The 25,306-nt window shown below is 36.0% G+C and overlaps 1 protein-coding gene across 6 annotated transcripts in view; it reads right to left on the bottom strand.

Moving 5' to 3' along the window:
* Nucleotides 1-3,703: 3,703 nt before the first annotated feature.
* The window catches only part of LOC120628458 (protein diaphanous), a 53,349-nt gene continuing 31,746 nt past the window's right edge, over nt 3,704-25,306 (bottom strand). For 4 of the 6 annotated variants that reach the window (XM_039896839.1, XM_039896838.1, XM_039896842.1 and 1 more), the window contains 17 exons: nt 25,073-25,203; nt 24,166-24,347; nt 22,361-22,415; nt 18,078-18,122; nt 17,661-17,827; nt 15,465-15,593; nt 15,290-15,390; nt 14,718-14,895; nt 13,952-14,128; nt 13,190-13,342; nt 12,222-12,340; nt 11,301-11,436; nt 10,561-10,725; nt 9,354-9,511; nt 9,010-9,089; nt 4,952-5,030; nt 4,092-4,113 (listed from right to left, as the gene is read on the bottom strand). In XM_039896839.1, coding sequence (XP_039752773.1) covers nt 4,092-4,113; nt 4,952-5,030; nt 9,010-9,089; nt 9,354-9,511; nt 10,561-10,725; nt 11,301-11,436; nt 12,222-12,340; nt 13,190-13,342; nt 13,952-14,128; nt 14,718-14,895; nt 15,290-15,390; nt 15,465-15,593; nt 17,661-17,827; nt 18,078-18,122; nt 22,361-22,415; nt 24,166-24,347; nt 25,073-25,203 — 2,077 coding nt within the window. Of the gene's footprint in view, nt 4,114-4,951; nt 5,031-9,009; nt 9,090-9,353; nt 9,512-10,560; nt 10,726-11,300; nt 11,437-12,221; nt 12,341-13,189; nt 13,343-13,951; nt 14,129-14,717; nt 14,896-15,289; nt 15,391-15,464; nt 15,594-17,660; nt 17,828-18,077; nt 18,123-22,360; nt 22,416-24,165; nt 24,348-25,072; nt 25,204-25,306 lie in introns of all 6 variants that reach the window. The other 2 variants (XM_039896837.1, XM_039896843.1) reach the window with 2 other exon arrangements.

Genomic DNA, 25,306 nt, shown 5'->3' with positions numbered 1-25,306 from the left:
TGGACGCATTCTATTTTGAACTCTACTAATAAGACAATAAGATAACATTTGCAACGGCTAGATACATATCTAGCTATTGCAATACGTAATGATTACTCTGATATTAAGCTTAGGTGGCTTGACAAACGCGGTACAATCTTAACTTAGTCTAGCGTTTAGTTTAGTAGGGGTCATATTGTTTTTACAAGGTTCGTAAGAAAGGGGGACACTACCAAGGACACAAAATTCAAAGTCATGACTGCTCTCTGTGTTCTTTATTTGTCAATCAAAAATCTATCACAGATAGGTCATATATCTGTGATCTTGGAGAACTGCCAACCTTGTTTTAAATGATTTATGTAAATGATTATTATGGAGGGTAGAGGTAAGGAGAGTCATCTTATATGGGAGAAAAGTTGAAAAAGTGTCCAGTGTATGCGCTAAATAACAGTTCAAAAATCCTCCACAATGGCGCTGGTGGATGCACAGGGTATGGTATGAATGTAGCAATCGTAGATGAATTGAAGTATGCCGAGTTAAAAAATGTAATGTCATTATCGACTAAAGTAGTTAATTATTGAGAATTTCAACAACTTACGTTGTACAAAATATTGTGGTAAATATAACCTTACTTCCTTGTATCTCCATACTTCCTTGTTTATTTTTCAAGCCTACTCTAACAATATTTATATTTGGCGCTTCTTTTAAGAGTTACCCTGATGAAAATGTGGCGCCATCCTAATTTAATACATTTTGACGACACTTTTTCATATACACAGATGACTCTCCTTACCTCTACCCTCCATAATGATTATAAATAAATAAAAAGAGGTTTTAATTTTTCAGTTATCATCGTTTTAAAGTAAACCAAAAAAAAAATTGACAATCCCAATTAATTGTTTGTAAATGATGCGAAATTGCATTTACGTGTTTCTTTGTATAGATGACCTTGTACGTCAAAACGTTAGTGTTTCTATGCTGGCTGTATATATATTGTTTATCTATATATTGTTTTATTTTTGTCTAAAACATAACCCTTTTTGCGGCTGCCATGGTAATCTGTGACCACATTTCAGGATTACTAAAAGTAATCAGCTGATTTAATGGTTGTCAGTACATCTTTATGACAACTTTGTAATTATTTATCTTGAAGTATTTGATCTCAGGAAAAAATTGTAGAACCAAAATTTTTCATTATTATAAATCTCTTAATACATTATTATAATAACCTGGCTTAGTTCCCCCTTTCTAATAAGCCTTATAGAAAATGGACACAAAAGTAAGAAAGAAATTTAAAGATAAGTACTTTATACTTAATAATACTTTTGCATTCGTTTTCAAGCAAAAGTTAAATATCCTTTTTTCTGTCGACTGCTGTAGGTACGGGGAAAAGGATCCAGATTCACTGGATCGCCTAACGTCTATAAGGCTCACATTGAGGTGACATCGATTAGTTTGCCAAATCGAATAGCATTCATTCGACTTCCATATATTATTATTATACCGGTTAATTGTACATATTCTGATAAGTTCAACTTCTGATACAAAAGTTCATCAGTTATTCTATTACATATACCCTGACACACCATTTCGCATATACTGAGTTTTCCCGGCTCTTAAACAAAACAAAACAACTCTTCGGCTTTATTATTCTATAGATAGATAGATAGATATAGAAAATAGCATATGCTTAAGACCGCAAGGCAGAAGTAAAAACCGCTAACTTGACACATCTCACAATGTAAACCACCATTACGTGCCAATAATAACTATTAAATTCACAAAGCCAATTATTATGTATGAATTGAATATACTAAACACAGCGACAGAACAGCGAAGAGAGCAGCCGACTGTATCTTTATCGCTCGGGTACACTCGGCGGTCCCGAGTTCACCCGACCGAGTCTTTCACCTCAGAGCGTGACGGTTCAGCCTAACTTACTACATTGGGAAAAATCTGTGAGCGGTGCGCCAAAAGAAGTTTTCACTTTAAAAATATATACACGCGGCTACTCTTAGCTTGGCAGAGTACGACGTTATAAATATATGGAATTTAAAATGCGATAGGATTTGGCGTTCCGATGAACTTCAGGTCTAATAAAACACCTTTAAATATCATGTGATAACGTTTTTTCGGTCCGGCAAGGTTTCCTTCCGTTTATTTTCTTTAAAATACTGAACGTTTTACTATAACGTCCTGAAACAATTCAAAATACTGTTCGTGTAAAAGTAAACAATTTAATTGAAACGTTTCCAGTTCTCGAGATTTATAACCTCATAATAGATTTAAAAGTTTGTGCAAAAACAACATTTAAAATCTGTTATTTGTACAAAATATTATAAATTAGCATATAACAAAAACATCCTTTCCCAAGGAAAAGCTTTTTATACAATTAATATCGTTGAGGTGTAGGGTGAAATCACACATGTTAGCGTCGAATCGCAGTCAGTAAGTGTTTTAGAGGTTACACCTATACGCATGGTAGGTCAAAACCTTCCGTAGTTGGTTATAGGCATAACCAGCCATGACAGCAGTTTGGAGAGGATGCTATAAGCTTTCAATTTAGTTAGGATGCTACAGCTTACTTTAACTTTAGTGGAACGCTATAGCATGCTTTCAGCTTATTTAGAAAGCAACCTAGTCGTTAAATGTATAACGCTTTAGTCGCCATAGTACAAGATATTTTGAGAAATCAAGTCAGTATGTTTGTTGTGGGATCTTTAAAGCGGTTTTGAATGCACACTCTGTGGTGAAGAAACCAGAAAGCAATAATTAAGAAAGTGTATTCAAAATAACCAGTTTCAATAGATAAAATGCGAATCGATGCGGACATTTGTGATTATACCCTAACGATTATCGCACGCAGCGCGATCGCTGAGTGCAATGCATTTCATAGCTCCTGAAATACAGATAGCATTAGCAGGAGTTTTAATCCGGGTTCACATAAGACTTAAAAGAGTCGTGACTGGAGGGTAGGTACATCAGAAATCTATCGGATTCATACATTTATTGTACAACACCCCACTTTAGGTTAGTCTAGTGTGCACGCTTCTTTACAAAATATATGGATCCGATAGGCTTTTCTAATTCACTAACTTGCGTAACCCAGTGTAAACAGATTTTATACAACTAACACTGTTTGCATTATTAGAACTACGTTCCGTTCGCCTCTTACAACGTAGAAAATGCGTTCTGCTCGGTTAATAGCCTGCATTTTCCATTAGTAAGTATTGTTTTAGGCATTTGTATACGAAGTTTACTTCTAATTTTTCTATTGAAATTGCCACATAAAATACATCTAAATGAACGGAAATTAAATACGCATCCCAGTCCTTCGGATCTCGTAACTATGTGCCCCACGCCTCTTTAATTTTGCAATTGGATCGTGGAACCCATAAATTTTTTTGTCACTTTCAAATCACTCGATCTAATGCACTAGAAGCATTTTTTTCTATGTCGGTTAATAATAATTAATTGTTTCATAAGGCCTCGTATAAAAACGCCTTTCCTTTTATTGAATACATTTTATACAAATCACGAAATAGGCCGTATGTTTTTTCTCGTAAAGGTATACGAGTACGGTGACATTTCATTCGCCTTAGATTGGCTACCAGACCTGGCTATAAGAACAGTTAGAAAAAAACGTAGGGTATGGGGGGAAGGGTGTTATAAGTTTAAGTATGTTTTAAGGTTAGAACGGTTTTATAAGAAATAAAAACAATTTAAAAAATATTTTCTTTAGGATTGTTTGTTTTTACTATTTTTTAAATATTTTAAAAACATATGTCTTAAATACATTGCAGGTTGGAATTTATAAGCAAAGCAGCTAATCGTCGAATAAAGAACGTATCGTGTATATACTTTATCGCTACATTAAATATGAGAACAGTGATAGCTACTGTCCATTGCAGTCGCAATTCCCAACAGGGTGTTTCTTAATGCACCGAATAAACATTCCTATGATATGTGTTATTAAAAACTAATTTATTTAACTTGGTATTAGACTAAAGCAGTAAGCCGGGTTGCCATACTAAGTAAAAAAAAATGTCGCCGTGTATAATAAAATAACTTATAAACTAAAGTATATCGCACTAATATCACTGTTAAAGCCATCACGCGTTACTCAGCAACTCACTGGAAAAAAAAATAACAAAATTCAAAAATGTTTTATTCATGTAGACCTTATTAAAGGCACTTTCAAACATTAACAATTTAACACTAATGTTAGGTAATGGTGATAACTGCATTCGTTAACTTAAAACGAAAGCTAGGAAGGTTCCGAACGCGCTCTGGTCTAAAAAGAGCCCACAACAAACTTAGCCAGGTTTTTTTTGTTATCACCATCTTACATTCGACTTAATGTTTAGCTATGAAGTTAGAGCAATTCATACCCAAGCTTTTGTAATCCTTATTATTATAATAGAATTTTTCTATCTAATTAAATTAGTAAAGCAACTGTCAAATTGTTTAATTTTATTCAGCACAATTAAATTTATGGAATAGCTAAACTGGCATAGTATTAAAATCATTTCACAACCTTCCTGGCACAGTGATGAGTACCGTATTCTTACACGGCAGGAGTTGGGACGGGGCACATCAGAGTGGCAAGAGATATTTTCTACCTTATTTTACTAATTAAGTTAACTAAAATTTATATGATATGAAAAGATCTAGTAACAGTGCGGTTTCCCAGTATTGTAATTAGATGGCGCTGAGTCGATACCATATAAATAAAAGTTAACATTCACACCGTCGACTAAGTAAACAGTCAGAGAGCAGTCTCTCTTTCTATCATTGACATATATCTCCCGACTAGGATATAGCTTGCGGGTATGATGCTATCCTAAACCTGGCTAAAGCAATAATCTGATCGGGTATCATAATTAGACCGATGTCAGAAGTGGGATCCTACATATATAGGATCACACTTCTGAAATCGGTGGTTCATGCCGGCATATTCAATGCAACTTACTTGGTCAGTTCCCGAGTCGTAAGTAGTCCGGTCAGCCCCGACCGCGACCTTGACCTGTTCAGCTGTGCTCTTCGTTCAGCTGAAAGAAAATATATAACGTTTTTTGGTGGGGTAATCATATGCATGTATACTATACTGAATGTATTTTGTCCTATAAACTTAGTACATGATTAGCTCGCTCGCAATCGTTTTCGCATATCAAACTCTTTACAGTCAAAGTAAAAAGGGCCTAATGTCTCGCGTTTTTGAGTTGCAAATCCTATACTTCTGATTTACAGTTTACCAACGCAAGCAAATTTATGCTTTAATACAGTTTGAATAATATCCATTTTACTCTAATGTGCAAGTATTTCGATACACGTAGAAGAAGCGCGCGAGCACATCTTGTACTGAGCTTATCACTAAACGTGACTCATAGGCACGGATTGCCTTTGGTCACTTTTAGTGACAAGGTAAGTCACTTTTTGCATGTGATGTTCTATTGTTTTAAAGTGAAACTTCTCATAAGCGATTCGTTAAATTTTTGGGTGTCAATTAATGAGCGATTTTGTTAATACTAAAGCCAGTTTTCGTTTTGTGAAAGAAAGAAAGATAAAACGTAAAGAGACTAATACAAGACGCGTGGTCAGCGTCACTAGAGGAACCGCGTGTTTTGTAATCAAATCTATTATGTTCTTAACTATTTCTTAATGAACTCATAATTAAAGTTAAAGTGTGAAATGTAACGTGACATTTTTTTTAATTCAAGATTTAAGAAGTTTCTCTTTCTAATAGCTTTTCTGTTATGTGCAATAAAGCTGTCTTAGTAAACAAAATTCAAGTAGAGAGTATAGTAATGGTTGACGTGTTTATATGCGATTATCCCAATTCTTATCTCATTCAAGTCCGAACCGCGAATCATAGGTCCAATTAACGGTTGGCCCAATGGCTGGACCATCTCGCATATGTTCCAAAATTAATTTAAACAAATATTTGTTTATGTAAAATAATCACTTAGCTTCATTGAATTTATTAATTAATTTCGGACCATGTGCAAATTGCAATTAAGACCAACCACAAATTGTACCATAGCTAATTGGAGGTAATTTTACTGAGTACTGGACTAAGAGCGCCATTACAATCATATTATTGCTGACAAAGTTGCTGGAACATGCTACATGAAGTATGGAGTCTATGATAAGTACATGGAAAAACACAATAACATAACAACACCAAAAGCCGGAAACAGGATACTACAGTTCTACGGGATTTAAGCTAATTTTATTACGATACGATACGATAGAAGCAGGCGTTACTTTGCGGAATTCCATAATACATTATGAAAATCTAGCTAAATTGGCTATACTCCGCGAAATGCAGGAGAATCTGCATGGTGTAATTTATAATTTCTTCAATCCTTATAATCCACACCAAACAGATCTTCGGCAATGTACCCTATACGCATGCTTCACTCCGAATCCGGAGCATCCTCAGGAGATTGTTAAGTCAACATCTCACAGGGTACATTGCCGAAGATCTGTTTGGTGTTGAGTATTAGGATTGAAGATATTGTAATTAACCGAAACAGATTCTCCTGCTTTTCGCGGAGTATAGCCAATTTAGCTAGATGTTCATAATACGAAAAATTTGTAGGAAATTTCAGTTCTTGAAAAATAGTTTATTAATGTATAAACAGGGGGCTCTTCTTAATAATAATAATTGGTGAACAAAGCAGATGGCCCACTGGCCTATAAACAGAGCCACAATTCGCCATGTGCCCATCAACATGAGGTGTAGATGTTAAAACTCATGTGCTAGTAATTTCACCGGCAACAACGCCTTTCAGACCGGAACAAAGCATTGCAACAATGCTACTTGGCGGCAGAAATAAGCATGGCGGTAGAACTTCCGGAACGAGCTCTGTCTCAAAAAGCTCCAATAAATCTTATCTTATCTTATTCAAGCATTTATTTTTAATTTGGTAATATAGAACCTACCTAGATTCTTTATAGTATTAAGATAAAGTAAATAGAAAACAGGTTATAATACTATAATACTATAATGTTAAAGACAACAAAAGCTTAATTATAAATGTAAAAACTTGTCTATAATGTTCTAATTTTGGAGACGAAGTGCGTTTCAAACGGCGTCGGCCGCAGCGCATGGACGAGGCAGACTCTGTTATTTGAAAATAATGTAAGTTGTGCATATAATAATAGCAAGAGTTTGCTAGCGCAAGCTTTGTTAAATTTTTAACATTTACAATTATTTTACTACACAATATTATCATATATCGACCGATGGACGTCTACTAAGGATTTCCTAATATCACGGTCAAAATTCATTTTTGATACATAGTCTTAATCTTATTGACTGGTGGTGAAATATACATATTCATTTCAATTCAAGTCACGAAAAGTTTGGCGTATTCTTGCTTTTTGGAATTAAATTTTGTTTTAATTAAGTTCTGTACCCAAAACGGGACCCTATCACTTCTACCCCACTGTCCGTCCGTCTGTCGCCAGACTGTTTCTCAGGAACCGTGATAGTTAGAAATTCTCAAAGATAATTAATTTCGGTTGCCACTGACAACCAATACTAAATAACAGAATAAAATGAATATTTAAGGGGGCTCCAATACAACAATGATTATTTTTGATCGTTTTTGCTTGATATTAATAACAGTTACCGGTAGACCTTGAAATATTCACAGAATATTGAGTTATATTATCTACTTTTAAAGTAAATAATTTTATTAAAATATATTTAAGGGGGCACACATCCATCCTCGAAAATCCTACTTTCAGACAAGAGATTCCTCTCGCAATAAGATCGTCATTGGCTGTCAGCTTGAGATTGTTGGAACAATGACACCGCCTATATTTCATTTGAATATTTGCTTTAGGAATAAGTGCAGCTTTAGCTATCTGAAGCAGATTTTTCTTGCTGCAAGTTTGTCTTTAAATATGGCTCTAGATATAATACTGACTTTGCAAACTTCTATATTTGTGTATCATTATTTATTATATAAATGGGAAATAAAGTATTCAGAATAGTAAAAATAAGCATCATAAAACAAAATAAGTACTGACGTACCTCCATGGAAAGATTAATCAGCAAAATAAAAAAATACAAAAAAAAATTTAATGTGATACTAATTAATTATAAACTGTGCATTTCTACGTTACTAGTGATTTTCGTACCTGCAATACGGTGCAAAATCGCTTGCACCAAACCCTGGTCTTCTTCACTATCCTCTAAATGAAGTGCGTGCAACATTCAACCCTATGATTTTGTGTACACATACAATAATCTAACGATATAGTGTTTTGGTGTTCACGTAAAGTTCTCTCACGAAAAACCGACCTAGCATGACCGCCAAGGTACATTTTACGCAGGTAAAAAGAAAAGATTTCCATAGATTAAATTTTTTCATCTAATGTCTATGGATGGCTGACATATAATCGGAGACTATATCAGTATTGGTGGTCACCGATGTAGTTGTCTCAACTTTCGTTGTGAGACTAAGGTCCGTATTTATCATCGAGCTAAGAACAAGTTCTCAAGTGTAGATGCAATGTCTATACTTAAACTTCTAAGGCATAGAGGTTATTTTTACCACTATGATTTTTTTTATTTATTTGCACTGAAGTATGTTATGGTAATAATAACCGACACGAGTCATGAACGCACGTTTTCAGCGATTGGATAATGAATAATAATAAATATATTACGACAATTCACACATCGCCATCTAGCATCAAAGTAGGCCTAGCTTGTCTTATGGGTACTAAGATAAATGATAAATGTTTCATAAATATTTAAAATATTCTGATAAACGCTCAGACACTGTAAAACAATCATGTTCATCACACAAACATTTTCCAGTTGTGGGAATCGAACCGTCTAGAAACTGGTGCAATAAATGGACCGTCAATTGCAAAGGATCATTATTTTTTTTATTTTAAAAACAACGGTTCGTACATTTAACACAAAGTATCCGAAATCATTTAATTCAAGTATTAGCTATTGGTGTTACTATTATAATAATAATAATAATAAATAAATTGCTGTCTTACCTCCCGCTACTCTGGGATTCGCCTTTTTCCGTGGTCGTTCTCGACTGAAAGCCGAACCGCTTTGTAGGGCTTCCATCAAACTGTAACAAGTAAAGTTTTTAGTAACAAAAATGTTCACATAAGATTTGATATAAGCAGAAGTTACTTTGTGGATGTACATTTCATACAACGAACATAACAGTTATTTCTGCATAGTATAATACAAACATGCGGCGATAGCCCAGTGGGTAGGACTTCGACTTCATTTTCGGGGGCCGAGTTCGAATTACCGCACGCAACTCTAACTTTTCTAAGTTTGTAGTGCGCAAATAAAGAATATAAATAAATAAATAACCAATACATACCTGTCCATTACACCATCCTGCGCTTGTTCCATGTCAACAAACTGCTTGTACCGATGTTGCCTGTCCCGCCTTTCACGCTCAGCCGTGGCCCGTGCCTCGCGCGCTCTCCTCGCTCGCTCCTCAGTCTCTCGGGCCACGACGTTCTCTTGGTGAGCGGTCTGCATAAAATAAAAGATTACAAATATATTTCTTAAATATAAAAATCCCATTATAATTCTTAATATTATGGGATTTCGACCTAGTTGCTAACCACGAAAAAATGTAATTACTAGACTAGACCCGCCCGCCAGGTGACATCGATAGCCTATGACACTCCACTGCTGGACTAAAGGCCTCTCCCAATGACAGGGTTAGTCAATAATCCAGCATAATCTTTCAGCAGAGAACGCAGAGTAAGCTCTGGAAGAGCCTTGCAAAGACTCTTCAAGGGCACAGCTTCTTTGAAAATTTTTGTGGCAGAGCTCGTCCGGGTAATAAATATAAATAAACATAAATATACTACGACAACACACACATCGCCATCTAGCCCCAAAGTAAGCGTAGCTTGTGTTATGGCTACTAAGATAGCTGATGAATATTTGTATGAATATATACAAATAATTTTTTATTTTATTATTTTGTCTTTTTAATTTTATATTTATGACATGCCTTTTCAATCAATTTATACTGTAATTGTATATAAGCTAATACTAATTGTTGTTTTAAATTTATTAATATGGGCTTTGCCTGAAACAAAGAGATTATTATATTATTATAAATACTTATAATAAACGCACAGACACTGAAAAATACTTTACAGGATTTGATCCTTGCTTGACCTGGGAAGTGTTGTTCTGTTTATAGGCAATGGTTTTTCCATTCACCATCAGTTGAGCTATCAATCAATTATTATATAAAAAGAATAAAGTTGTCCAGTTGGCCGCAGTGCGAAGATACGGCGTAGATTGCGATTGATGGCGACGAGTTGAAACACTGTAGGGTTTAAGTCAGTGCGTGCATATAGCTTTTGACCAGGGTGTTGATAAAGCAGGAAGATCGCATAAAATGTAATTATATCAAAAAATTAGGGTAGGCAATGCTTTTGCGCATGTATAAGTGCACGCCACTGAGTCAATGTCTAACATAAAATTTTCGTGGCGCGGATATCCATGAGGATTTCCGAAGCTATATTATGACATCACTGGCAACTAAAAAAAAAAATACTAACCGCAAATGCGTCTTTGAAGGTTTTAATGTCTGAGAAGAACTCCTCCAGGGTATACTTGTGTGGGTCGAACACGTAGTACTCGGCAAGCTCGGAGTACAGGGCCTCCATTTTCCTGAACATTGAGTGTAGGAGGTCGCACTGCTCGCGGGCCTCTTTGGCGAAATTCTGTGCTTCCGTTAAGGATACAAATTCTAACTCACACCGTTTCGTAAATAAATAAATATACTACGACAATACACACATGACCATCTAGCCCAAACTAAGCGTAGCTTGTGTCATGGGTACTAAGATAGCAGATGAATATTTTTATGAATATAATACACATAAATACTTATAATATACAGATAAACACCCAGACACTTAAAAGCATCCAGGTACATCACACAAACATTTTCCAGTTGTGGGAATCGAACCCACGGCATCGAGCTCAGAAAGCAGGGTTGCCGCCCTCTGCGCCAACCGGCTGTCCAATAAAAACAATTTTTTTTTAGTAAAATGTTTCAGTTTTATAAGTTTTTTTTTTTAATTGATGTTAGTTACGCAAAATTCTATGTATTAATACGTAAAGCGAATCTATATATTAATACGTAAAGCGAAAACTTTGTACGATAATTGCGCGGACGGAGGAGTATGAAATTTCCCACACTTATAGTATATATAGAGGAGTGCAAAATGCTCATTTTTTTTAATTGTTCATAAAACATTCGTCGTCATAAAATAAATAAAATATAAAAGGATACACTCATAGTCTCATGGAACAGATCTTCAGGGCTCTGGGGCACTCGCGAATTGTTGAGGTCAGTCTCTAAAGCCTTTATATCGTTGTCCATCTTCTTTAGAGCTTTCTGGAGATTCTCCATGGAAACGCGTGCTGCTCTGTGGAAATAATGACATCTGTTAAAAAATTAAAATAAAAACTCGACAGACATAAATTAAAAATTCTTTGACTGGCCCTACCGGAGAGAGAGTCCCAAACTTATAAGATCACAGTATTCAACTCCAGCATGGCTAGCACAGGCAGGAGACAAAATTTATATCCCCTGATAAGGAATATAATTAACGTCCACCTGCTAAAGCACGGGATCTGATAAAACTGTGGGAGAAGATTAAGTTTCATCCTTTCCCCGGGGCGATAATTTTCTCCTGCACATTCTAGCCGTGCTGGGAGGTCTTCAAAATTAATTAATTACTTTATTTTATTTCATCATTAGCTGCAGCCTATTAAAATCCTACCGCTGGGCACAAGCTTCCTCTCTCAGAGAGCAGATGATTATTATTATTATTATTATATAATAGACTAAGCAGCTTTCGCTGATGCGTCTATATCATTTCTTTCGCTCTTTGTCTTTTTGATGTTTATCCAGTCTATTCTTAAACTGATTCAGTGATTCTGCAGTCACTACATCTTCAGGCAAGGCATTCCACATTTGTATAACTCTATTGCTGATAAACACACACATGATATTTATAATAAACTAGTATCGACCGCTTAGGGACATTCAGGCAGAATAGAAAAAAGCTCCGGCGCGGAGCTGGACAGCTAGTAGGTACTTCTTACCAAATAATCCTATACATAAACAAAGATATAATAATAGAGGCAGCCAATATAAAGAATATGCATTTATAAATTAAATATTTGGTAAAAAGAAGTTAACACATACCTGTCTATATGTGGCATCTCCTCGGCGAACGCAAGCACATCTGGGAATTTGCCCTCTATCGTATCTACTAAATAATGTAACAGTGTTTGTTTGTTTTCCAGATCTTTTGTTGCCGTTAACTGTAACAATGACATTTTATAACCATATTAATTTGGGTTCGTTTTAAGCTAGACTAGGTTAGTTTGAATACTGTCAAATTATTTATTAGTGAAATCAATTATTCATTTATTATTAAATGTTAATTGTCTCTTTTCTGGCGTATTGAAAGAATACGCGTTTTCTAAACGCTTTTTAACTTTTTTCTTGTAACATGTGATAGAAATTAATAATCCCGCACTGTGAGACCAAACACGAGCGGTCAATCAACTTGGTCAACTCTCACACAGCGAAACCCGAATGTTAACCGGTTAAATCGATCTTTATTACGAATTGTTAGAAATATTTCAAGGACTACTGGAATGCCCTTCTAGTTTACGTCTTCCCCGATACACATAATAGGAGTTCCTCGAATTAGGGTTTAATAGGCATATTCTACCCGAGCGCTCCAACTCGGCTAAAGTAATTTTTTCATAGTTCCCTGGTTGCAGCAAACCCAGAAGGGAATTGTAGCAACCAGTTAAAGCTTTTCACCCCGATTTTTATGGTAGTCTACTTAAGCAACTTTAAATAGCGATGTATGACTTTTTTTTATCTTATTGTTCTACAAGTTAGCCTTTGACTGCAATTTCACCTGGTGGTAAGTGATGATGCAGTCCAAGGTGGTAGCGGGCTAACCTGTTAGAGAGTACGGCAGTTATTTTCAACCCATATAGGGGTATGGGTTAAAAATAACTGCGGTTTATACGTCACATCATACCGGAACGCTAAATCGCTTAGCGGCACGTCTTAATCGGTAGGGTAGTAAGAAGCCACGGCCAAAGCCTCCCACCAGACACCTTACAATAATAGACAATTAATATCCTACTAACCTTAGTGAGAAAACTGATTTCGAAACCGTATGCCCCTGCGTTGTTCGACCCAGTGTTCATATAATTTCCAAGCAGTAGTAAGAGTTCAAGAATCTTGGCGAACTTTCGACTTGATATCACTTCTTCACACGCAGCCGTGCCGGAAACTATGTCCTAAAGAATAAAAATAAATGTTTAGAACATGTGTTTTACTTTTGTACCGTAATACCTCGTCATATTCAACTTTTATTTCAGTGTCATTAGAAGTTATTATTCTATGTTTTTCTTAGTGTACAATAAAGCAAACTTTTTTTCTTTATTCATTCTCGTCCAAACAAACTATAATCATTTTGATATTCGACCTCTTCTTCGCAAACAAGTTTTTATAAAAGAACAATAGCGAACTCCCAAACAAATCTTTGTTGAGTTTTTCTTTTTGCGTCTACTAATGAAAAAAAAATTATTGTGGTGAATATGAGTTCTTTAACATTATTTTTTTTAAAAACTCACAATTAAAGTCTAGAAATAAAGATATTGTGGTTTGAAGCTATTTACGTAGTGTTTGTATCCTCTTTGGTTTCAAAGATTTAAAACTTTTGTCAACCAATGAGTATTTAAACAATATGCTACTGTCAAATATATACGTTTCAGTTAGGTTCTTTAAACCGAAATTATAATATTGGAATGCATATTGGAACCACCTTGTGAAACAAACAGAAATACTTTCAGACACATTTAATAAATTTACTTTTATACAATGTATAATAAAATTTTACGTCTCACCGGTTTAAGTTCTGAAATGATCTCGCTATAGTGCTCCCGGAAGGCTAAACTCCTTAATCTAGGCACTAAGCGTTTTATGTCGGCGACAGTCGCTGCGAATTGCTCCGCTTCGGTCAACTCCTCGCTCTTGCATTTCAGATCAGCAAGCTTTTTCAGTTGATCCGCCGGTGGAAGGTACTGGGGAACAAAGAAAAATAACTGTTAAATAACTGTCGAGCTATTTCATAAAGGACTACTTTTTTGGCCTGAGTTTCCGCTAAGAAAAGAGGTCCTTAGTTTACTATGACATTTGGTGTGAAAATATCAATATGTAATATTGAAGTAAAAATAAGGTAAAGTGCTCCGGCAGCGATTTGAAAAAAAAAACGTAACATGGCCACTGCTTTCTACGCTAGCTACCTACGTTTTCATAAATGTGGCGCAGTCGATAGGATACGAATTTCACTGAATGCGCTAAAGCTTTCTAACATTGAAATGTTTGGGGTGGATGAATGGTTATTTTTCCACAAGTTAGGCCTCAACTGCAATCTCACCTGGTAATAAATGATGAGGCTATATAAGATATTACGTTATATCGCTTGACATCATATTTTTTCAGTGGGGTGACGACAAATCACATCCAATGGACCCACCCACCAGACCGGACGTAAAAACATTCAGAAATTATTAATTTCCAAATTTCCTCCTCGCTGGGAATCCGTGAACTCTCACTTATAAAACCATAGCGCTTTCTTGCCCAAAATTAAATAACATTGTAATGATTCACCTGTATCAATAAATCCAGTACATTGGCAGTAAGTACAGTAGTGTCGCAGCGCAGTACACATGATCGTATATGTTCGTAAGACATATGTTTGAGGGACCCACCCAGAAGGATTGATAGGTTCTGCGCAGCTTTGCTGTCTAGGACCTTGAGGTCTTTCACTTTTTTTAATGTGTGAACTCTGAAACAAATCAAAAACTTTAGTACAGCAAAAATAAATAATATTCGATAAATAAGATCAGATTAAACATTGACCAATGAAGATTCGTGATAATTTTTAGAATAAGTAATTCTCAGTAATTGCGTCCCAAGACTATATACTAGGACGCAAAAATTAGAAAACGAAAGTCTCGCAAATTAAGTTCGTAGAAAATTCGACTTCCGAATTCCGTAACTGTTTTTTTTAATGTTCAAAACTTTCAGTTTGCGATAGCTTATGAGATTTCAAATGTGAAGACATAAAACTTTTTTTTAAATACATCTTTTAACCATCAATTTCTTGAAATGTATGTTATAAAGTGCACATGACAGCAATAAAAAAAAAGCAATACCTAATCTTGAGCTATAAAACTTACCTATCGACTGAGTCCTCGTTCCTCTTAGCGACCGGTTTACTTGAGAACTTCGCCGCTAAGCCAGTGAGTATATCCGGAGACGCGAGCTTGTCTTCTTGTACCTAAGAATAATACATGAGTAAATCTAAATTGTCAAATTTCATTTTATATTTTATCTAATCAATATTTTTCTCACCGTAACCCAGAAAGCTTTTTCTGACATCTTCTGTGGCACAATATTCTTCCAATTGGCACGTTTGAGTGGACCTTCCACTTCCCACTTCTTTTTCGGTTTGAGACCGTACGGCAGGATGTCTGGTTGGGGCTGCAAAAAGAACATATTATCGTGACAGTAATAACGTGATCGCAACCTGCCGCAAAAGCAGATAATAAAACGATTTTTTCAGTGTTGCATAAGAATGAACCCAATATTGCTACAACTTTAAATCATTATCATATATACCTTTTTTCTATGCAATTAAATTATTTGGATTGCATGTGCCGATAGCAAATATAAATATTAGGTTGGGGAAAATGTTTCTTCGCATTTTTTAAGAAAATTCAAATCATTTTTTTAATATAGTTTATTTACATTTAACTAGAGTATGTCGGTACAATTTTGTTCGATAACTTTTTGCGATATTGCTAAAGAAAGTTTTGGGGCTTCTTATCAAAAAAACCGCGACAAGTAAAACTACTTGGCAGTCCTCTCGTGATGTTAACCTGACACTGCCTAAAGAACTCTGAAGAGACCGAAACAGGTGGAAATCTGAAGGTGTAACTATACAGCGGATGCATTAACACCTCCCAGCCAAACTCTCTTAATTTTTACTGAATCGCTAAAGATGTGTGAGGTCTAGCTTTATCATTATGAAAAATCACACCCCTTCTGTTGATTAATTCCGGCCGCTTTCACTCAACTTCTAGCTTTAATATCATCAGTTGTTTGCAGTAGAGTTCAGAAACGAAGGACCTGCCTGGTGGTAACAGCTCATATTGAACAAAGCCCTTCCCAGAGGTAACCAAATATCCAGCTTTTGTGTGTACCCAGTTTTTTTCAAATGCGCCAAAACTGTTTTGTGGTCAATTCCCAGTTCTTCAGCTACGTTGTAACTACTGATATGCTGATCTTGCTCCAGATTTTCAAAAATGCCATCCATTTTATCCGTAATAGGGCGACCAGATCGAGGTGCATCTTTTTCATCAAAATTTCCGGATTGAAAACGCTTAAACCAAATTTGTGTTACTCTCACATACGCTACACTAGGACCATAAACATCGCAAATTTTTTTCACGACTTGCGTTGCATTTTTACCTTTTTTGTAGTAAAATTTTAAAATTTTAGTAAATCTCATCTTCACGGTACGAAAAACAAACAAAAATCTCACATTTTCCTAATTTGAATTTGGAATTATATTCTTTAAAATTTAAACTTCTAATGATACCAAAACCAGCCAGATACAAATAGTATTGCTAATTAATAGTTATACAAAGAGATTTTATTACAAGTTCAGAAATACTATAATGCGAAAAGACTTTTTTCCAACATTTTATAAAAATTCGTTACTATTATATAACTACCAGTTATTGACAGTGATTTCATGAAAATTCTTATTAAAACAGCAAAAACATGTCCTTCTAAAACAAATTTATCCCACAGGAACCGTACATTTTTCCGGGATAAAAAGTAGCTTATGCGCTGTACCCCATCTTTCGGTTTAATTTCATCCAGATGTTCAGCTGCTCTGGTGTTATTATGTAACAAACATCAATTCAAACTTTCGTAAGTCAAAGTCAAAGTCAAAAATATCTTTATTCAAGATGGCGATAACCACATTCGAAAACTTAAAACTAAAGCTACGAGGGTTCCAAACGCGTCCTGGTCTAAGAAGAAGAAACTTAGCCGGGTGTTTTTTTTTGTTATCACCATCTCACAATGTCATTTTAAATTATTAGAAGAGCTGATTAGAGCAATAATTTACACCCAAGCTTTTTTATCGATTACGTAGTCCTTTATACTATAATAGGACTTTTCTATAAGCTTACATTTAATACGAACTTTGAACTCTTTAAGAGACATCTCCATATTTATAAAATAAGTTAGTATTCTCCGTATTTATAATATAAGTAGTATTGAAGTATTGATAGAGTATAATCACACGGGACATCCTATATAATGTTTTCAAGGACGTTCAAGGACTTTTGAAATCTACCAATTCACACTTGGCCAGCGTTGTGGACTATGACCTTAGCTTTTCTCATTCTAAGGGAGACCCGTGCCCTGTAGTGGGCTGGTAATGGGTTAATGAAGATGATGATAATCACACGTTCGGTGTATTTGTTCTGAAATAATAGTAATTTATAATTGTTAAGTAAGAACCACTATTCTCACCATCCTAGGCGCCATGGGACCCATCATGCCCGGTGGAGGGGGCGGCCGAGGGCCCATGCCCATCATGGGCGGAGGAGGCGGGGGGCCCATGCCCGGCATAGGGGGTGGTGGCGGAGCTCTTGGGCCGCCCGGCATTGGCGGCGGAGGCGGCACTGGTAAACCCCCACCTGTATTAGAACAATAATTATACGCTATATTTCGATGTTTTTAATAGCCTAGAAAATGCCTGCTCACCCTCACGCAGAAGGTTACATACATGCCAGGAAACTCAGATGACTGTAGCAGTTCATATCAAAATGGGGGTGAAAAATATTTCGGACGCTAACGGCGTCTCGGAAGATTGCAAAATCTAAAAGAGTAGTTTAAAATCGTGAACCTTACTCGAAGTCAGCTAAAAAGGTACATAAGAAAACCCACCTGGCATCATTGGCGGCGGGGGCGGTGGGGGAGGTCCCCCTCCTCCTGCAAAGATACACCGAGACAAAATTGTAGTGCCACATGCTGTTATCGTGATATAACTAAACTGTATATTATGATTTTACAATACATTTATAAATATATAACCAAAATAGCATTTAGATTTAAAAACATAGTATATCAAATAAAAAATTCCCGCAGAATAGTAACTGTTTGCTAATCAAATAGTTTCGATACCCAAAATTTAAGTGACCTAATTAGCAAAAATTTGTTTAACAATTGTTAAAGTTTGGCGCCTTTTTCAAGCGTTATTAAGAATGCCCATTTTGACATAAAAACTGCGCTATTTCGTGAGAAATTTCGTACCAATTTGTTGGGATGTAAACTTCGATCAATAATATACTAGTCTTCAAAAGGGTCATTAAACGTTTTTACTTGCGTATTAGGAGCTATTTTCTTTAATTTGATTGTGAAAAAATTCAATGTGTACGTTCTAATCGTGCGATAAACCAATAAAAGCGACGGAATATTAAAGTTTAACTAAGTTCATAGTACAGACATTATAGCAGTTTTCCATACTAATATTATAAATGCGAAAGTGTGTTTGTTTGTTTGTCCTTCCTTCACGTCCTAACTTAGCAACCGATTGGCTTGATTTTTGGCATAGAATTGGTTGAGAGGACGGAGAGTATCAAGCTATTTTAGATATTTTATTGTTACGGAAAAATATCAAATTCCGTAGGAAACACGAACATTCGTATTTTGCACCAAATATCGTCCTTCCTTCATAAAGCAAACAAACTACTTGTTTACCGCTGGTAACACTGCGGGGCGCAGCTTGTATTGAATATTTTTAAATACTCGACAGTTAAAAACAAAAAACCTTTACTTTTTCAACTGTTTTTTACGGGGAATAAAGCTAAAACATATTAAAATGTATACAAATTATTAATGTACTCTATTACTACTAATATTTCGGTTTTCATTTACACGTTGTTTTAAATACTCGACAGTTAAAAAGAAAAAAACCTTTACTTTTTCAACTGTTTTTTACGGGGAATAAAGCTAAAACATATTAAAATGTATACAAATTATTAATGTACTCTATTACTACTAATATTTCGGTTTTCATTTACACGTTGTATACCGGATGTTTGGTGCATCGTGTGCCAAATCGAATCTGATGATTGGAGGGGTCTTTGGCTATCTCTTCAGCCCTCGTAAAAAAATCTTGCTCAAACGGTTTTTTTTATACTGATTTTAAATTGTTTTTTTAAAAATTGTAAAAATTCTACATTTAAATTTTAATAAAAAATAAAGTTGTTAAGTATTAATTAATTTTCTTTTTAATCTTTAATTTGTAACGTTTTACGCTTCTTTTGAAACTAGAATTACACGCCAGCAACATCTAGTTTTTGTTTTACAGCCCCGCAAAGTTTTTTTTACGTAAAAAAATAAGCTTGAACGTCAACTTTCGGTTTTAATAAAAAAAAAACTAAAAGTGATCATGTTCTTCCAATTTTTTTAAAACATCTCTGGACTGTCCCCTTTCTAATGGTGTGCAATATGCCATGAAAAGTAATTAGTAACATCACTAATTTTCAAATTTTCTAAACTTAGTCACAATTTTCTAATATTCAACAGATGAAAGAAAAACAAGTTTTTGCGTAAATAAAACTCACAAGCAGGTAAAATTTTTAAATTTCGTAGGTTTTACTTGAAATAAAAATAATACATTGCATTTGAAACATTTATTTCATAATTTTTACAAATTCTGCTCAAATTGTTCACCCCTGTTTCGAATGCAGGCCCGACATCTTTGACGTATTGTTACAGTTGTAGTCCGAAGCCGTATTTCGTTCTTAATTGTACCGAAGGCCGCTTCTATGCGTTGTATTAGTACCTCCCTCGTTGGGACTTCTGTGGCGTATACTAGCTCTTTGGCACGTCCCCAGACATAAAAATCTAACGGAGTTAAGTCTGGGGAACGTGGAGGCCATGCAATAGGCCCATCGCGCCCAATCCACGAATTGGGGAACACATTATCGAGGTATTCCCTCACAGTTAAACGCCAATGCGCGGGACAGCCGTCATTTTGAAATACTATGGGCACATCTTCATTAAACACGGGCACCTCGGCCAATAATTCCGGCAGATCATTTTGCAGGAACTCTAAATAATTATCGCCATTTAAGTTATCAGGCAGGTAGTGCGGTCCAATTACCTGATTCCCAATCACTCCTGCCCAAACGTTCACACTAAACCGTCTTTGAAAAGATTGCTGTCTTTTGGCATGTGGGTTTTGCCGTTTCGGTGCCCAATGGTGTAAATTGTGCAAGTTAAGAATCCCTTCTCTGGTAAATTTGGATTCGTCAGTCCACAGTATTCTTTTTAAAAAATCAGGATTATCCACATCTGTGTGTAACAAAAACCGACAAAAGTGCATTCGTCTGTCAAAGTCGCCACCCTCAAGACCTGCAACAACCAAAAATCTTTTTAATTCCCCTTGAGCAGTAATTAATTGCACTAGAAGATTATGGATACCTGCTAAACAAAGGCAACGTCAAACAAAGGTTTTAAATTACGTACCTTGAACCGGAGTCTCGTGGAATGGATATTTTTCGTTTTGTCGAAGGACTTTCCACACTTTCCATATTGAAATATCAAGTTGTGCCGCCACATATCTAATGCTTCTTGTGTCGTCTTCCTCAAAAAGTGCCAGTATTCTCTCGTCCACTTCAACATTATGTCGCACAACATGTCCCCTTGGTTCATGAAAATTGACACTCCCAGTCTCGCGTAAACGTCGGTATGTGTCTTGGAAGACTCTGCGGCCAGGTAATCGTCGACCAGGAAAGCGTTCCTGGTAAAGTCGTTGCGCTGCACGAGCGACACCACGGGCTGCACCATAAACCATTATGATGTCCGCATATTCCTCGTTAGAGTATGTCGTCATTGCAACAACAAAAAAGTCAACAAAGTTTAACAATAACACCAAAAGTAAATAAAACGTAACAAAAAACAACAAAACTTAACGAAAACTAAATAAAAGAATCGTGGAGTACAGTAAGCTAGCACACACGTTAGGCAGCAGAGGCAGTGATGTCTCGACTAAAAAATAAGATGGCCGCCGTGTCGACGCGACGCGGGGCCCGTTCGCGATTGGTTCAAACAGGTTTGCACTATGCAAGAAAGGAATAGAAGATAGATTTCGCTTCACTAGAGTGAAAAAACTATTTTTGCCTGTTTAAACGAACAACGGGCGTATAACTTTATGAAAGAGACAGAAAATGTCATCTGCCTTGTGAATTGTGAGTGTTATTTACGCAAACCCTTGTTTTTCTTTCACCTGTTGAATATTAGAAAATTGCGACCAAGTTTAGAAAATTTGAAAATTAGTGATGTTACTAATTACTTTTCATGGCATATTGCACACCATTAGAAAGGGGACAGTCCAGAGATGTTTTAAAAAAATTGGAAGAACATGATCACTTTTAGTTTTTTTTTTATTAAAACCGAAAGTTGACGTTCAAGCTTATTTTTTTACGTAAAAAAAACTTTGCGGGGCTGTAAAACAAAAACTAGATGTTGCTGGCGTGTAATTCTAGTTTCAAAAGAAGCGTAAAACGTTACAAATTAAAGATTAAAAAGAAAATTAATTAATACTTAACAACTTTATTTTTTATTAAAATTTAAATGTAGAATTTTTACAATTTTTAAAAAAACAATTTAAAATCAGTATAAAAAAAACCGTTTGAGCAAGATTTTTTTACGAGGGCTGAAGAGATAGCCAAAGACCCCTCCAATCATCAGATTCGATTTGGCACACGATGCACCAAACATCCTGTATAACAACGTGTAAATGAAAACCGAAATATTACTTCACAGGCTTGAGATCTATTATGTAAAACCAAAAACCTAATAATTTTGAGTAAACCACTGCCACAGTTTTTACTGAAAGAAATCAGATACAGCGCAAACTTCACATGCAAAATGAAAATCAAGTGACTCCTGTCACTTTATTAGGTACGCTTTGCGTAGCGTAAGTACTATGCGCGTGTCGGTATTTTATCTTCAATAGGGTTGTCATAAATAATAGTTTTGAATTCGTTTGTATGGAAAATACATATGCTTGTTTTGTTTTAATATTTATACAGGGCGATTCCTTATACAACCTTCAACAGTATTTCGTAATTCAGTTACACGTTGTAGATTTAATTTAAGCAAAAGCTACATGCACTTACACCTTTTGTGCGATTCAATTGATATCAAGTTGGACTTACCTCCAGGCATTGGTGGGGGCGGTGGTGGGGGTGGTCCGCCAGGGCTACCTATCGACTGTTAAAAAAAAAATTACTAATATAAGCCAGTGACCGATGGGTGATTAATGTGGCTAATCGGTGGCTGATCAGTGACCGAATAGTTAGGGCAAAGTCAAAACGCGGCGACCAAGCTGTCTTGTCTGGTTTAGTCTAAAGTGCGGCCAAATTAACCGCGAACCAAATGTGCACAAATAAACGAGAACTCTCGCCTAATGAAAGGATGAAGAACACTTTACTCTTCTGTAAAAAATAATATAATTGATGGTCGATATCAGGAACCTATAACTATTTTCTTAAACTGTAATAATTTATTTAATTAGCACAATTTGGGTATTGCACTATCCCGTTTTCTGTAATATGTTGTAAAAGGTTGTCTGGAGGAGATCGCTTCAAGCGATAAGCCCGCCTTTGTGCATATGTATACTATCGGTTTTGTTTTTTTGTTAACCTGGCCTTCTATTTGTATGCGCAATAAAGAATTTTTCTTCTTCTTATTTTTAACAAACTTAAAAAAGGAGGAGTTTGAGTCGGATGTACTTTGAAGTGTACGTATTATATATTACGATGGTTACGTATACTACGTAGTATATATGTTTTTAGATAGACTAGCCACACTTTTTTGAGGCCATTAGTAGCAAAATTCAATGTGATATGATATTTAATGGAACGACGCATTAAATGTTAATTATACCGAAATTTTCCCGCTGTGACGTCACGAAAGTGCGTCTTCCCCTTATTGAGAGAGAGACAGATATACATTTTTCGCAGTTAGTATGCTTCGTGAGGATTACGTAGTAGAGGTGCATTAATGAACTTTTGTTCATCTTAATATTGGCCGCACTTTAGTCTTGAGATTTAACGTACGAGTACGCCAGTTTAACGTTCATAAACGATTCTACAATTACGATCATGCAACTCTTAAACTAACAGTACAGGTACAGACATATTACAATGGGGATTCAAAAATTGAAGCATGGATGAATTAAACAACATCTAACTTCACGACACACCGCGCATGTTACGTAAAAGTACGTGTACAACCAAATCGTACGATGTGTTGAGTATGATGATATGTATGATAATATATCAAATAAAAGGTAGCACACTAAATTATTGTAGCACGATTATCTACTGGTGTTTCAAATTTAGTAGGGCCTACATCTAAATTATAAGCGGTGATAGCTCAGTGGGAAAGGCTTCGGGTTCTCTTTCAAGGGGCCCGAGGTTGTTTCCCGGAATGCAACTCTAACTTTTCGGAGTTATGTGCGTTTTGATTTTTGACTAGCTTCAACGGTCAGGGGAAACATCGTGAGGAAACGTGCATGCCTGAGAGTTCTCCATAATGTTCTCAAGGGCGTGCGAAGTCTAAGAATCCGAAAAGTAGCGGAAAATGATGATATCTAAATGCCCGCGATGTTATCCGTATTTATTTTATTTGCTGTTTTAAAAATCTCCCGGGAACCGTTTGTTTTCCCAGGCTAAGTCATATGACCGTCTCTGGTAAGCAAGCAATATTTGTATAATATATGTGCTTAGTTTCGTCGAGATCGGTTCAGCGGTCGAGCCGAGCATAGTAAACCAACAAACAGACACACTTTTGCATTAATAATATTCATCATCATCATCATCAATTCAACCAATTGACCTCCACAACTGAAAATAGAGCTTTTGTAGTGAGTGCCAGAATCCACGTTCCTGTTGGGGGCCGACCTACGCTGCGTTTACCGGTGTGGGATCAATAATATTCAGAATGCATAAACTCTTACCTTAGCAATCGCAGCTATATTCCCTTGTGTGACCCCACCCGGGCCAGTAGGGGTACTGGCTTGCTTCAACCTGTCCTCGAGGTGGGCGGCCCTCGCTTCCGCTTCCTGTCTCGCCGAAATAGCAGCTTCCAACTTGGACTTCAGCTCATCCACTTTGCGTTCTTCTTCGGCCCGTGATTTCTCTGGAACATTCTATTTTTGTTAATTCAATGTTCCCTATCAGACTATTGGTTCCTAGTTGAGCAAAATCTTCCCTTTCTAAGTGAACGGCAATGGTGTGTGCTGAGTTTTAACCAGGTTAGGCATAATGCAGAAAGATGGCATGAAATGTAAAAAAACCTCCTCATACGAGTTATGACAAGGCTTAAGGTTGCGAAGAACTTAAAATGTATAAGTTATATTTTATATATTTCTTATTTATATATAGTTTCAATAAAAAATTTAAAAATGTAGGGTAGGCAGTGCATTTCCGCATGTATGAAGTGCATGCCACCGGAGAACGGGATTCAGAGCGTAGACCATACCCCATCCTAATGTCCCACTACTGAACATGGACCTCCTCTATCACAAGACAGCAGAGTTATAGAGCATTCACCCAAAACACAGCTCTAATGCGGGTTGGCGATCTTTGTCAGCTATTATCACACATAAGTGGCTACACGCGGTGGCGTGCACAGGGTTTTTGTCAAAAACTTGGCAGGTATAAAGCACGAAGATGTTATAAAATGGAAAAATCCTTCTCTTATAGGAGTAAAATAAGAATTGTATGGTACAAAACAAAATCCCTTTTGTACCTAAATGAAAGTTTCCATCGAAACTAATTCAGAGCCTCTTGCATTAAAAAATAGCTTCGATTCTGTATAGAGATAAGCCCGGCTAAGCTATCTTTTGAAATAGTGAAACTTACCTATTAACCCGTCTATTAGCGGCTGCACGTCAATGTTAAAGCGCTGCGTAAGTCTAAAGTCCGGGTCGTAGCCGTTTTTGTGTAAAACAATTTGGGTTATACATTCTTCTACTAATTTGTAGTACGCTGGCCTGAAAACAGCAACCAAATTCAGTTACTTTATTTTACTTGTATTATTATGTACAGAATCTTTTCTTTATTTTGAGTTTTTATTAAAGTCAATATTATTCCACT

This window comes from Pararge aegeria, chromosome 12, assembly GCF_905163445.1.
Source record: "Pararge aegeria chromosome 12, ilParAegt1.1, whole genome shotgun sequence".
In the NCBI taxonomy this organism is placed as follows: Eukaryota; Metazoa; Arthropoda; class Insecta; order Lepidoptera; family Nymphalidae; genus Pararge; species Pararge aegeria.
The sequence above is the reverse complement of the archived record's forward strand: the minus strand, read 5'-3'. Positions and strand labels throughout refer to the sequence as shown.